This window comes from Gekko japonicus, unplaced genomic scaffold (assembly GCF_001447785.1).
Source record: "Gekko japonicus isolate JY-2015 unplaced genomic scaffold, Gekko_japonicus_V1.1 scaffold1198, whole genome shotgun sequence".
NCBI lineage: Eukaryota > Metazoa > Chordata > Lepidosauria > Squamata > Gekkonidae > Gekko > Gekko japonicus.
This window is the reverse complement of record NW_015170924.1, coordinates 528427-543321: the sequence shown is the minus strand read 5'-3', so window position 1 is coordinate 543321 and position 14895 is coordinate 528427. Positions and strand designations below refer to the sequence as shown.

General features: G+C 51.2%; 1 protein-coding gene across 1 annotated transcript in view; it reads right to left on the bottom strand.

Moving 5' to 3' along the window:
- The window catches only part of TIMM50 (translocase of inner mitochondrial membrane 50 homolog (S. cerevisiae)), a 58198-nt gene that overhangs the window by 16868 nt on the left and 26435 nt on the right, over window positions 1-14895 (bottom strand). Inside the window, exons 4-5 of the mRNA XM_015418786.1 lie at window positions 8686-8707; window positions 2081-2139 (exon numbers count right to left, since the gene is read on the bottom strand). Coding sequence (XP_015274272.1) covers window positions 2081-2139; window positions 8686-8707 — 81 coding nt within the window. The remainder of the gene's footprint in view (window positions 1-2080; window positions 2140-8685; window positions 8708-14895) is intronic.

Here is a 14895-nt window from a genome sequence, read left to right as displayed (position 1 = left end):
GAGCAAAGCTGTTTGACTGAAAACAGCTTGCGCTGCGGAGGGGGAGAGGTCAGGCCTGTGAGTTTATCACCCTGACAGCTGAGGGGGGGGGGATACGACCAGCGCCAGGCTGCCGTATGGCCAAGTGTGAGCTCCTGCCCAAGCAGCACAACGCCACCCGAGCATCCGCTGGGAACCGCGACAACAAGGAGTTGTTGTCCAAGGGAGATGGGGGAGCACAAGTCAGCCCAACAGAGTAGCTCTAATCTGGGAGAACCAGGTTTGATTCCCCACTCTTCCTCCACGTGCAGCTGCTGGTGTGACCTTGGGTCAGTCACAAGTTCTTTCAGAGCTGTTCTCTCAAGAGCAGTCCTCGAGAGAGCTCTCTCAGCCCCACCTACTTCACAGGGTGTCTGTTGTGGGGAGGGGAAGGGAGAGGAGACTGTAAGCCGCTCTGAGACTCCTTTTGGTAGTGAAGGACGGAATACAAATCCAATCTCCTCCTCCTCCTCCTCCTCCTCTTGCTGCTGCTGCTTCTTTTTGCCGGCCAAAAGACTGACTAGATAATATGTGTTGCTCGGCCCCCAATCCACCCTGAGGCAACCGCGTCATTTGCAAAAACAGGCTTTCTTTTCTCCCCCAAAGCTGATCCGATTCCTGAAGAACGGCTCCTGGGAAAACCTAGTACAGCAGGGGTGGCCAAGCTGTGGCTCAGGAGCCGCATGCGGCTCTTTCACACATATTGTGCAGCTCCCGGCAGGGCGGCTGGAGAAGCCAAATAACGTCAGCGAATAGATAAGGTAAAGGTAAAGGTTCCCTTGCTCAAAAGCCAGTTGAGTCCGACTCTAGGGTTGCGGTGCTCATCTCCGTTTCCAAGCCAAAGAGCCAGCGCTGTCCGAAGACGTTTCCGTGGTCACGTGGCCAGCATGACTAAACACCAAGGCGCACGGAACGCTGTTCCCTTCCCACCGAAGCGGTCCCTATTTATCTACTTGCAATGTCTTGCTTTCGAACTGCTAGGTTGGCAGGAGCTGGAACTAGAGACGGGAGCTTACCCCGTCATGCGGCACACTCGGGTCTCGAACTGCTGAACTACTGACCTTCCACAGCCTGCAGTTCAGCGTCTTAACCACTTGAGCCAACGCAGCTATCACTGGACAAATAAATATCATTATCAATATCTGCTTTTACCGCTTTTGCTATTATTTTTGGCAGTTTCATTTAATGTTCATGAAAAGCAAATCTGCATATTTCCCAGTAAAAACGTGTAATGTTTGTTCATGTCTCGCGGCTCTCAAACATCTGACGTTTATTCTCTGTGGCTCTTACGTTAAGCAAGTTTGGCCACCCCTGGCCTAGAGTCTGATCCTCAGAAAGTGTTAAGAAAAAAATAAAAATAAAGGGAGGGGGCGAAAAGCTCAAAGTGGTTCTAAACCGTGGATAAGCAGCCACGCAGTCGAAAAGCGTGGCATAAACCTTCTACGCTCAGCCGCCCCGCTGAGAAACAATGCTCCCTTCTAAGCTGCGGAGTCTTGTGGGGCAAAAATTCTACTCTGTGAGCTACCGGCATTAAAGTTGGAAGCGAGCGATTTGGCTGCTGCATAAATCAGTTTTCTCCGGAGCCCCTCCTCCCTGAGCGGAGACGAAAATCTGTAAGAGAGCTGGAGGCTAAAGAACTGTGAGCCGGCTCACCACTAACTTAGCTTAGAGAGAACACTGCTGAGAAACCGATGACGGACTGACTGTCTGATTCGGTTTTAAGGCAGCTTCATGTGAGCGATTTACCCCCCTTGCGGAAATACAACCCACTGATGATTCCAAGACACACATTTTTTAATGTCTGATTAGAGCTTGGCTCCCTCTGACACACGAGTTTTCCCTCTTTCAGGAGAATCAGGATGAGATCTGGGGCGCTTTCCCACGGGCTGAGTAACGCGGCTTCAATCCGCTTCAGCGACCGTTTGCAACTGGGTTTGGACATTTTCACCCAGTAAAACCCAGTTGTAAAGGGCACTGGGAAGCGGACTGAAAGTGCGTTATAGTGTGTGTGTGTGTGTGTGTGTGAAAAGTGCCCTTGGAGAAAGCGCTTACGCCCACTCACCTGCCTGTAATCTTTGAAGTATTTGTAGGCCCTCCGGAGCTGCTGGATCACCACGGGATCTGAAAGCCAAAGAAGAGGACTGGTCACACCTGGGCCAGCATCAGACACTGCTGGAAATGAGAACGCGGATGTGCTTTGGGGCCATCCCAGGCCTTACGTTTGAAGGACTTCCCCCCCCCCCTGCCAAAAACACACCCTCTCCAGGTCTCACTCTCAAAAGGCACAAGACGTTTAAGCCGTTCTAATTGTCATGACCTCCATCGGAGAAAAGCCTCTTGGGAACGGCTTGATCCACAAGCCCAGCGGCACCTCAGAGACCAAAAAGATCTTTTTTAAAAAAAAATAAAAAAACCCTTTATTAATAGGAAATGTTTATGTCTGATTAGAAAAAAGGCCTTCGACAACCGATTTTGCAAGACGTAACTTATTTCATCACAGTGCGATATAAAAACTATAACAAAAAATTAGCTAAATAAAGAAGAAAAGAAGAGATTAGATTTACATCCCACCCTTCACTACCCAAAGGAGTGTCAAGAGAGGCTTACAAACTCCTTTCCCCTCCCCTCCCCACAACAGACACCCTGTGAGGTAGGTGGGGCTGAGAGAGCTGAGAACTGCCCTTGAGAGAACAGCACCGAGAGAACTTGTGACTGACCCAAAGTCACACCAGCAGCTGCATGTGGAGGAGTGGGGAATCAAATTCAGTTCTCCCAGATTAGAGTCCGCGCACTTAACCACTACACCAAACTGGGCAGAAGAAGAGGAGGAGGAGATTGGATTTATGCCCCGCCCTTCACTACCCAAAGGTGTCTCAGAGCGGCTTACGAACTCCTTTCCCTTCCCCCACAACAGACACCCTGTGAGGCAGGCGGGGCTGAGAGAGCTCTGGACAGAAACTGCTCTTTTTCAAGAACAGCTTTTATCAGAACTACGGCTTGCCCAAGGTCATCCAGCCAAGTGCAAGTGGAGGAGTGGGGAATCCAACCCGGTTCTCTCAGATTAGAGTCCGCGCACTTCACCACGACACCAAACTGGCTCGAGAGAAGAGGAAAGAAAAATTCAACACAGGCCCTAAGGAGGCTTTATCCAACAAACTGGCACCTGCAATTGGATCCGTTTCAAATTATTTCTTCAATTTGAGTCTTGTACAGAGATAATTTATAAAAACATTGACTAATTGGGTCTCAATACAGTGAAATATTTCGTAATTTTTTTAAAAGTTCCAAAATGCAGCCTCTCCAGTGTGCGTAGGGGTGTGTGTGCGTGCGTGTGTGTGGGAATTGTTCCAGTCAAACTCATTCCAAAACAGTTCGTATGCTTGCAAACCATTAACGTCTTAAAAACCAAGAGGAAAAATTGTTCCTCCGGAGCCAGAAGCAAGGACAAGGACGTTTAGTTTAATATGACAGCGGACGGAAAAAGCAGGAAGTCTGGCGAAAGATCAAAAAAACGTACATGCAAACAGGTATTAAGTGAGCGGGGTGGGCTGGCCGTTCCAGCACATCTACCCGCCTCATCCCCCCCCACCACCATCTGATGCAGCCTGAACATATGCAGAGCCCTCCACGGCCCTTCCAAAAGAATACTAATGGATTCTTCAATTACCAGCTTGCTTAAGCAGGGGTCAGACTGGAGAAGAAAGAGCGTGTGAGCGAGACCACGGTCCCCCACGCCAGCCCCGTTACGTATCCCTCTGAGACTACGGCTTTGGCATCTTAGCGGCCAGGGTTATTCAAACAAGAAACTGTAAGTTAATCAATCAAAGGCGGGTGTGTGCTGAATGGGGCGTAATTTGGGGGGGGCGATTGTTATGATAATCCGAGCTGAGCAGCTGGGGTGGTGGAGGACTGGCAGGCCCCCCCCCCAACGCAGCGAGGGGGATTCAGGTGTCAACCGGAGGCTTATTTGGTGGAATTTGGCTGGAGAGACCCTCTGCTAGGAGCCTTTATTTTTATTTATTTTATTTTTTTGCCAGTTGGCGGCAATAGGAATAAAGATTTATGGAAGTGTCCTTCTGAGCTTTTACGCACCGGGAGTCGTTTTTAGGCCTTTCCAAATGTCAGCCTTTGTCAAGACTGCAGAGGATGACTTGGGACAACATCTGATGAAGGATTCTGGAAGTGCCGGGGAAAGTCACTTTGCTTCAAAAGCGGACGCTTTGCTCCAGTTTTGTTTGCTTTGTAAAAACGCAACAAAAGGACTTTCGGATTTTTCCTGTCCACTTGAAATACGTGCAGTGGTATCAGGAGAGAGCAGGCAGTAGTTCAATCACTGATGTTAGATAGTGTTTGCCTTCCCTTGGCCCAGGGTATTAATTTGGTTACAACCAAGAAGAGAACAGACCTGCCACCTTCAATCATGGTAACAGGGATTTCTTCGATACTTCAGGGACAGCTCCCTCCATACATCTTTAAGCAAAGTTGCTATTTGAGGATAGGTTTGATGAAGGAATGCAATTCCCAGCCCCCATATAAATGCTATGGGGGCGTGGCTCAGTGGCAGAGCATCTACTTGGCATGCAGAAGGTCCCAGGTTCATTTGGAGTACTGTGCGCAGTTCTGGCCACCACACCTCAAAAAGGATATCATATAGCATTGGGAAAAGTGCAGAAAAGGGCAACTCGAATGATAAAAGGGTTGGAACACTTTCCCTATGGAGAAAGGTTAAAGCGCTCCGGGCTCTTTAGCTTGGAGAAACGACGGCTGAGGGGAGACATGATCGAGGTTTATAAGATTATGCATGGGAAAGAGCAGGTAGAGAAAGAGGTACTTTTCTCCCTTTCTCACAATACAAGAACTCGTGGGCGCTCCATGAAACTGCAGAGCGGTCGGGTTAGAACAGATAAAAGGAAGTCCTTCTTCACCCAAAGAGTGATTAACACCTGGAATTCACTGCCACAGGAAGTGGTGGGTGCTACAAGCATGGACAGCTTCAAGAGGGAATTAGATAAGCATACGGAGCAGAAGTCCATCAGTGGCTATTAGACGCAAGGTATAGACAGGAACTCTCAGTCTGGGGCAAGGGATGCTCTGTATTCTTGGTGCTTGGGGGGGCAACAGTGGGAGGGCTTCTAGTGTCCTGGCCCCACAGCTGAGCCTCCTGATGGCACCTGAGTGCCACAGAGTGTTGGGACTGGATGGGCCATTGGCCTTATCCAACACTAGCTTCTCTTATGTTCTTATGTCTGGGGCAGTGATGCTCTGCCTTCTTGGTGCTGGGGGGGGGCAACAGCGGGAGGGCTTCTGGAGTCCTGGCCCCACTGCTGGACCTCCTGAGGGCACCTGGTGTTTTTGGCCACTGTGTGACAGAGTGTTGGACTGGATGGCCATTGGCCTGATCCAACATTGGCTTCTCTTATGTTTCTTATGTCTGGGGCAAGTGATGCTCTGTCTTTCTGGTGCTTGGGGGGCAACAGTGGGAGGGCTTCTGGAGTTCTGGCCCCGCTGTTAGACCTCCTGATGGCCCCTGGTATTTTTGGCCACTGTGACACAGAGTGTTGGACTGGATGGGCGCCATTGGCCTGATCCAACATCGACTTCTCTTGTGTTCTTGTTTCCAGGAAGGATCAGGTTGTAGATGATGTGAAAGACCTCCGCCTGAGAGCAGCTGCCAGTCTGAGTAGACAATCCTGACATTGATGGTCCAAGCGTCTGAATCCGTATAAGGCTGCCTCATGTGCATTTAAAAAAAAATCCCACAGGGTCTCCCTTGGGCAACGTGAGCTCGGTAAGAGATGCCTCAGTGTCGATGCCAGTAGGCCCAGTTAAACGAGCGAGCACAGTGGAAAGAAAAGACTGGAAAGAGCTGTTTCGGCACACATGGGCACTAGGACACGGGCACTAGGACGTGGTTAAACAAAAACGTGTTAACAGCAATCTGTACAACCCTCGCATCAAAGAGCGATGCGCTTGAAGAGTTTAGCTGAAAATCTGGAAGGGAAGGGAAGGAGGAGGGAGCCCGCGATGGGGTCTGGGGGTGGTGGTGGTGGGGAAGAATAAATCCATTGTGGCGAACAATGAGGCCGCGAGCGGAGAATGCCTTTTAATCTGTCGAGAGCATATGCCAGGCCGGCTGAAAAGAGCTGGTGAAAGGCGCTTCCTATCCCAGGCAAAAACCCTCCTGAAAGCCCCCTGCCCAAAGCTGTTCTCCCCCTCCCCACTGGTTTCCTACATCACACACACACACACACCCCGGCCCCCAAGTTTTACTAACTGGACAATCTGCTTTTCCGAAAGCGGTGGGTGCAAAGTTCCATCTGGCCCTCCGTGGCACGGGATTCCAGCGGAACTGCTACCACCCCCCCAACTTGGCCCTGAACTGCAAAAGGCATTCTTTAAAAAACACACACACACACCGAAATGTACGGCCTGGCCAAAAGAAGTTCAAACTCAGCTGTGTGAGGACTCTCTGCCACACACGGATCTACAGATTAATAATCTACTGGGTCGCTCGATCCCTTTGAAGTCGTCAAAAAAACCCCAACACAAGTGCTACGAGTGACGGGCCCCGGTTCGGGCTTGGGTTTGAGACAGGGGCAAACCCACCCGGCCTGCCGTTTCTGGCCGACAAAGCGGGATGGAACAAGGAGAGGCCGAAAACCCGATATAAAGGGAGGGGGGGATATCAAGATGCCTTCGGAGCCTGGTTGTCCCTCCCCCACTCCCCCTGAAATCTGCCGCTCCACCTGCCTCCTCCTTTAAAAATGGAATAGCTACGGAGGACATCTGGAATGCCTATGGCTCGCTTCCCCCAGGGACATGCAGAGGCCTCCCTCCCCACCACCAAAGGCCCCCTCGGCTTTCCATTCATTACCGCCGTACCGGCGGCCACGGCTTTTCGCCTCCAGCTACACCCAGGGACGCATGTCTGTGGAACCGAGAGGCATTGTTAAGCTCTCCCTCCCGACACAAGGTCTGCCTGACCTTCTGTTCTTAGCAAGGGGGCACGCACGCTCTTCTATGCACCAGGACATCTGCTCCTGACGCAGCCGCCCCCTTTCCACGCATCCCCGACGCTGGTTAAACCCAGCGTTCCAATCTCTCAGTCACCACCACCACCCGCCTTCGTCTCTTTGGCCATTCCCTCACTAGCTGATTTAACAAGTCAAGGAAGTAACACTCCCCTGGCGAGGCTTCCGAGGAGTTTCCACTTTCCCTGTCCGCCACCCAGTGCTCCCTCTAAGCTGAGTTGGTGTGAGCTAGCTCACAGGTTTTTTTTTAGCCTCCGGCTCACACACATTCTGATGTCCTTCTCGGGGGAAGGCCTCGGCCTCTCTGCCCTGTTGCTGGCCCTCCAGAGGAACTGGCTGGCCCCTGTGTGAGGTGGGATGCTGGACTAGGTGGACCCTCACTGGTCTGATCCAGCAGGGCTCTTCAGATGTTCTTATCAGGGGAAGGCCTTGGCCTCCCTGCCCTGTTGCTGGCCTTCCAGAGGAACTGGCTGGCCCCTGTGTGAGGTGGGATGCTGGACTAGGTGGACCCTCACTGGTCTGATCCAGCAGGGCTCTTCAGATGTTCTTATCAGGGGAAGGCCTTGGCCTCCCTGCCCTGTTGCTGGCCTTCCAGAGGAACTGGCTGGCCCCTGTGTGAGGTGGGATGCTGGACTAGGTGGACCCTCACTGGTCTGATCCAGCAGGGCTCTTCAGATGTTCTTATCAGGGGAAGGCCTTGGCCTCCCTGCCCTGTTGCTGGCCTTCCAGAGGAACTGGCTGGCCCCTGTGTGAGGTGGGATGCTGGACTAGGTGGACCCTCACTGGTCTGATCCAGCAGGGCTCTTCAGATGTTCTTATCAGGGGAAGGCCTTGGCCTCCCTGCCCTGTTGCTGGCCTTCCAGAGGAACTGGCTGGCCCCTGTGTGAGGCAGGAGGCTGGACTAGAGGGACCCTCCCTGGTCTGACCCTGCAGTGCTTCTCCTGATGCTCTTATGTTCCTTAAGAGGCGGTTGGCCGTTGCCTGCCTCCGGGTCGTGACCCTGGGCTTCCTTGGAGGTCTCCCATCCAAATACTGACTACGGCCGACCCTGCTTAGCTCCGGATCTGCGCTCTGATGGGATCAACCTAGCCTGAGCCATCCAAGTCGGAGCAGTTTAGCACCCGGGCACAAGGAAAGGTCCATTCTTCCTCCATTCTCAAGGTCTTTAAGGTCCTTTCCCCATAGCTTTAGCCCTGCTCTTTACGTTTTTTTAAAAAACTCTGTGGCTAATTCTACAAAACCGTGGCTTCGTTTGTGTTATTTTATTTTGTTTTTACACGTCCCTTTCGTAAGATGCCCCCGAGCTGAAACGTGGGGGGTATAAATGCCCCCGGGGCAAACCGTGCTTTGGCATTTCTGGCTTTTATGGTCTTCCCGGGACGCAAGAGGACCTCTGCAGTTCTACCAAAACAACTTTCTAGTGCTCTTCCGTTTACACAGTGTTGGGTCTTCCTGCTCCCCCATTCTACCCACCGCATCGGCCTCAGTCCCCCAAGTCCAGCGCATCAAGGCCACATTAAAAAACGAGAACAGCAGCAGTGGCTTGAAAGATCTTAAAAGCCGCCCGGAGCCTGCCTTAGCGGGGAGGGCGGGGCATACACTGAATAAAAGAAATAAATAAAATCTGTCCACTCACCGTTGTCGAATTCATCCGGAATCTGCAGAGAAAAGAGATCGGGTTATTCTTTTGACTCTCGTTAAGTCGCTCTCGACATCGGTGCCCTCGCCTAGCACAGATCTGCTCGAAGGACGATGGCAAAGCAGCTTAACAAACACGATGCAATGCAGGCACAACCTGTGTCCCAAGAATGTTTTATGTCCTACCCATTAAATGCCACCCTGTTAAGAGGTCCGATGCTGGATCTTCATACCCAACAAAACTGAGGGGTTACAGCTAGTGTAGAGAACCAAAAATATAGAAGCTGTAATGATGTACAAAACGCTTATAATCTCACAATAATGACACAAAAATGAACCAATTGAAAAATATTAATTCCCAAACAGGTATCAGAAAGAAGGAGCTGCGGTGGCTCAAGTGGTTAAGACGCTGAACTGCAGGCTGTGGAAGGTCAGTAGTTCAGCAGTTTGAGACCCGAGTTGCCGCATGATGGAGTGAGCCCCCGTCTCTAGTTCCAGCTCCTGCCAACCTAGCAGTTCGAAAGCAAGAAATTGCAAGTAGATAAATAGGTACCACTCCGGTGGGAAGGTCACAGCGTTCCGTGCGCCTTGGTGTTTAGTCATGCCGGCCACATGACCACGGAAACGTCTCCGGACAGCGCTGGCTCTTCGGCTTTGAAACGGAGATGAGCACCGCAACCCTAGAGTCGGACTCGACTGGCTTTCGAGGAAGGGCACCTTTACCCTTTACCTTTTTATCAGAAAGATGGACAAACTTCTCCGGAGTGTTGGCATTCGTTTCGTGAAGAACTTCTTCCAAACATCAAGATGTGATAGTGTTGCTTCTTATTCCATAATGCGAAAATCCAATACAAAGGTACTAATATCCTATAGGTTGAACATGTTCTTACGTAACAAACCCTTCCATCAACGGGCACACTGCTAGTACACACTGCTAGTACACATTGTGGAATAAGAAGCGACACTATCACTATAAGCATTTTATACATCATTACAGCTTCTATATTTTTGGATCTTCATACCCTGCAGTGTTTTGCTGGTCCCGGACTGGACTCTCCTTTTCTTTTACCCACAATCAGGGTGCTCACCAAACTGAAGTCAAACCCAGGCAAAATAAAAGGGACACTAGTTGGGAAGGCAGAGGCTGTCCTCGCAGGCCATTGGGGGGGTGGGGGGACGGGACGTGCTTCTCTATTTCGTTCTGAGCAACACGTTTTGGATAAAGCCAGTGCTTTTTATCGATTCGGTTAACCCTTATTGGCATAAGATACCTTAAAAGGATTACTATAAATAAGAAATATACATTAAAAACCATATACAGCCAAACATATCTCTCCTTATATATAATTGAATAGTGGGTGCCAAAGTTCTAATTCTAAAATGCACTCCCTTAGTGTATGGCTGATGGCACTGCTCCTCAGCATATATCGCCACCAATCAGAAGGCAAAGCCCGGGTCCCGCCCACACCACAACTGCTGCGACAACCTGGTCTTTTGCATATGGAAGCTGATTGGACTTCACTCCATTCCACACCTCAAACTCCCCCCCCCACAAGGCAGTTGGGATTTTCAGTTGCATAACATACCTCATAGGGGAGAGGAGAATGGGTAACAATGGTTACCACTCTCCAGGTGAGGGCTACAGATAACTCAAACATACAAATGCTCTTCAGCTAGCAGAGATCAGTCCCTCTGGAGAAAACAGTGGACTCTGTCATTAAACCCTGCTGAGGTCGCCACAGGAAACTCACACAAACCCACGCCCCCGCCCCAGCGCCTCTTTCTAGATCCTGTTGTATTTACTTCCACAACGGGCCTTATTTCTAGTAAAACATAATGTTGCATAAAACATTTCCTCATTGGAAATTGACTTGACGTAGTTTTATCACTGACTGTAAGAGCACGGCTACGTTCATTGATATTTCTGGATCGGAGTCACTCAGAGGACGGTGCACGTTTAAGGTGTCAGAAAGGTTCGTCATGTGGGCTACGATGGGATTTAAATACCCAGGACGTAAAACCACATAATGCTGACAATGCAGACAAATAAGCGAAACAGATTCAATGCACCCAGAATTGCAGGGGCAAAGTCTATCCGCATATACTATGTTGTTGTATCTCCCATGCAAGATTGCTGATGGAATGACATTGAATCTTGCTAGAGAAAAGGCTCTACGCCAGTGACGGCGAACCTTTTAGAGACTGAGTGCCCAAACTGTGACCCAAAACCCACTTATTTATCGCAAAGTGCCAACACGGCCATTTAACCTGAATACTGAGGTTTCACTTTAGAAAAACTTAAGATGATCCAAACAAAGTAAGGAAAGCAATCCCAAATGCTTTCATTGATTTAAAATTATTTGGCAGAGGATTCGACACTTTAATGATGGTCTGGGCCTGGCTGGGGCGATGGCACGCGTGCCCACAGAGAGGGCTCTGAGTGCCACCTCTGGCACCCGTGCCATAGGTTCGCCACCACTGATCTACGCTCTTGCGGTGCTTGTATACCAGATAGACATGGGGCCATTCGGCCTACTGTAAGAGGCGACTCAAAGTTCGGAGGGGGGGGGAAACATGTTTTGTTGGCTGAGCTGCAAAGCCTTTGTGTTTCAATATCGAGGACTCTACGTTTAATCATGTGAAAAGCGCCTGTAAATGGGAGCATAAACAATGAGTCTGGTGGGATGAGTGCTTTTTATCAATCACAGCTGACCCTGCAGAGACATCCCAACCGGTATCTATGTCCTTCTAATGGCAAGGAAAGACTGCCACAGAGTCAGGCAGAAAAGCCGGTTTTCCCTCGCGAGACGCTATTCCTCTCGGGGCAAGGCTGAGAGCTAGACCAGACGTTCTGGAGAAAGGAAACTGCTTGGAGGCGCCTTCCTTCTGTCGAGTTACCAGGCAGAAATAAAACCCTGCACCGAGCTTATCTCTGACAGACCCCACCAGCAATGCTCCCTCTAAGCTGTGGAGTCTCGTGAGCAAAAATTCTGCTTTGTGAGCCACTGGCACGAAAGTTGCAAGCGAGCGATTTGGCTGCGGCAGAAATCAGTCTGCTCTGAAGCAATGTTCCCTCTAAGCTGTGAAGTCCTGTGAGCAAAAATTTCTACTTTGTGAGCTATTCGTATTAAAGTTGTGAGTGAGTGATTTGGCTGCTGCATAAATTAGTTTGCTCTGGAGCCCTCCTTCCTGAGCGAAGACAAAAATGTGTGAGCTGGAGGCTAAAAAACGATGAGCTAGCTCACACTAACTCAGCTTAGAGGGAACACTGCTCTGGAGCCATCCCTCCATGAGCTGAGACAGAAATGTGTGAGCCGGAGGCTAAAAAACCCTGTGAACTAGCTCATGCTAACTCAGCTTAGAGGGAACACTGCCCACCAGTGACTGATGCTCGAGTGGGACGGGACGGGACTGAGACGACCCGGAGCCCAGCTAGGTACAGGCAAATCCCCACCAGCCAGAACAAAGGCACATCTGAATACATAAAAATGAGGGTGCTAGAACATGTCCAGAGTGCTTGGCTTACTGAGTAGCTCCAGCCAAGCTATGATTTTGCAGGGGGTAGGGTTGTCAGGTATGGGTTGGAAAATACCTGGAGACTTTGGGGGTGGATCTGGGAGAGGGCGGGGTTTGGGGGAAGGGAAGGGCCTCGGCATGGTCCAATGCCATAGAGTCCACCCTTCAAATCAGCCATTTTTCTCCAGGGGGGCTGATCTCTGTCAGCTGGAGATCAATTGTAAAAGTGGAAGATCTCCAGGCCCCACCTGGAGACTGGCAACCCTGGCAGGGAAGGAGGAGAACACCTCAGGGCCCAGAGTGCAGCTTGCAGGAGGGGGCTCAATGTCTACAAGCCCGTTCCTGGGATTATTCCTTCAAATTCTTACAGAAAACAACAACGCTGGAGACCAAAGGGCCCGACACCTTTAAACGGCGGGCCGGCTGCAACAACCAAACAGAACGGCATGCCGGCTTAATCGCTTTGACCCTCGGGCGCCTCCTGTTTGGACACGGTAGGGTCTCGGCCCATCTTTCGACCGCAGGGTTCAAGCCAGCTGCACCAAGAGCAGTTCTCAAAGGGGACGCCAGGCAGCGGTTCAATCCCACCCCCCACCCCCAATCAACACCAGCCCAGAAAACAGACTTTGGGGTCCCCCGCCTCCTGGGGGGGGGAGGTTGTCATGATGAATGGGGAGGGGGACAAAGAGGGAACCAAGGAAGAAAACTACATGGACCTGTTCTCTTTGCAACACCATCAGTTTGATAACGGGGCAGAAGACACGTGCCGACAGATACACATTTTTGCTGCTATCACCTGTTGAGTGAGGAACTCTAGCATTTTATTTATTGACTTCCTTTACGCCCGGCCTTCCTCTGTAGTGCCCCCCCCCAAAGCAGCTTACACCACTCTCCCCTCCTCTGTTTCATCCTTACAACAACCCTGTGAGGTAGGTTAGGCTGAGAGAGTGTGTCTGGCCCGTGGTCACCCGAGTTTGCTTCCACGGCATGAGTGGGGGGTAGATGCTGAGCTGCAGACCGGAAGGCCGGTAATTCAGCAGTTCGAGACCCGAGTGTCGCGTGACGGAGTGAGTTCCCGTCTCCGGCTTCAGCTCCTGCCAACCTAGCAGTTAGAAAGCAAGACACTGCAAGTCGATAAATAGGTACCGCTTCGGTGGGAAGGTCACAGCGTTCCGTGCGCCTCGGCGTCTAGTCATCCCGGCCACATGACCATGGGGAAGTCTTCAGACAGTGCTGGCTCTTCGGCTTGGAAGTGGAGATGAGCACCGCCCCCTAGAGTCGGATTCGACTGGCTTTCGAGCAAGGGAAACCTTAACCTTTACTTTTCAGATACTAGCTGGACACTCTTAACCACTATGCCACACTGGCTCACTGTGTGTCAGAATAGGAGTGCCGCTGTTTCCCCAGGGTGCGTCTCTGCACACAGTAAAAAACACGAGGGCTGACTTTTAAAGACAGCCGCCCGGATGTCTATAAATTCAGGCTCCTGCGCCGGGCTCAGGTCTGAAGAGATACCCTAGTTCCTTGCACTCAATGAGACGGACAAAAGGAAATGCTACTTTACACTGAGAGTGACTAAAATGTAGAATGTGCTCCCAGAGGATGTAGGGATGGCCACAGGAATAAACAGCATGAAAAGGGGATTAGATAGATTCACGGAGGAGAAGTCTAACAGTGGCTACTAGGCATGGTGGCGGAGGGGAACCTCCACATTCAGAGGCATGAAGCCTCTAAATCCCAGTGCCAGGAGACGACATTGGGGGAAGGCCTCGGCCTCTCTGCCCTGTTGTTGGCCCTCCAGAGGAACTGGCTGGCCCCTGTGTGAGACAGGATGCTGGGCTAGACGGACCCTCACTGGTCTGATCCCGCAGGGCTCTTCTGATGTTCTTAAGATTAAAGGGAACCTCCTTATTCAGAGGCACTAAGCCTCTGAATCCCAGAACCAGGAGGCAACATTGGGGGAAGGCCTCAGCCTCTGTGCCCTGTTTCCTAGTCATCCAGAGGAACTGGCTGGTCGCTGTGTGAGACGGGATGTTGGACTAGATGGACCCTCACTGGTCTGATCCAGCAGGGCTCTTCTGGTGTTCTTCTCAGGGGAAGGCCTCGGCCCCTGGGCCCTGTTGTTGGTCTTCCAGAGGAACCGGTTGGCCACTGTGTGAGACGGGATGTTGGACTAGATGGACAATCACTGGTCTGACCCAGCAGGGCTCTTCTAGTGTTCTTCTCAGGGGAAGGCCTCGGCCTCACTGCCCTGCTGTTGGTCTTCCAGAGGGACTGGTTGGCCACTGTGTGAAATGGGATGTTGGACTAGATGGACCCTCACTGGTCTGACCCAGCAGGGCTCTTCTGATGTCCTTATCAGGGGAAGGCCTTGGCCTCTCTGCCCTGTTTCTGGACCTCCAGAGGAACTGGTTGGCCCCTGTGTGAGGCAGGATGCTGGACCAAATGGACCCTCACTGGTCTGATCCATACGGCCTGTTCTTATGTACTTACTTCCCAAACAGAACACCCCTGCATGACATGGGAAACAGTTTTTGGAACTGAGGGGAACTTCCAGAAGCAGACTATAGCTTCAGCTTCATGAGGCACTTGAAGCACCTCTCTGGTTCCCGGCCAAGGTTCTGAGGATTTTCCCTCCTGGGTTCTAAGACTTTAAATGCATCTCTCCGTCCCCCCCCAGCCCACCCACAAC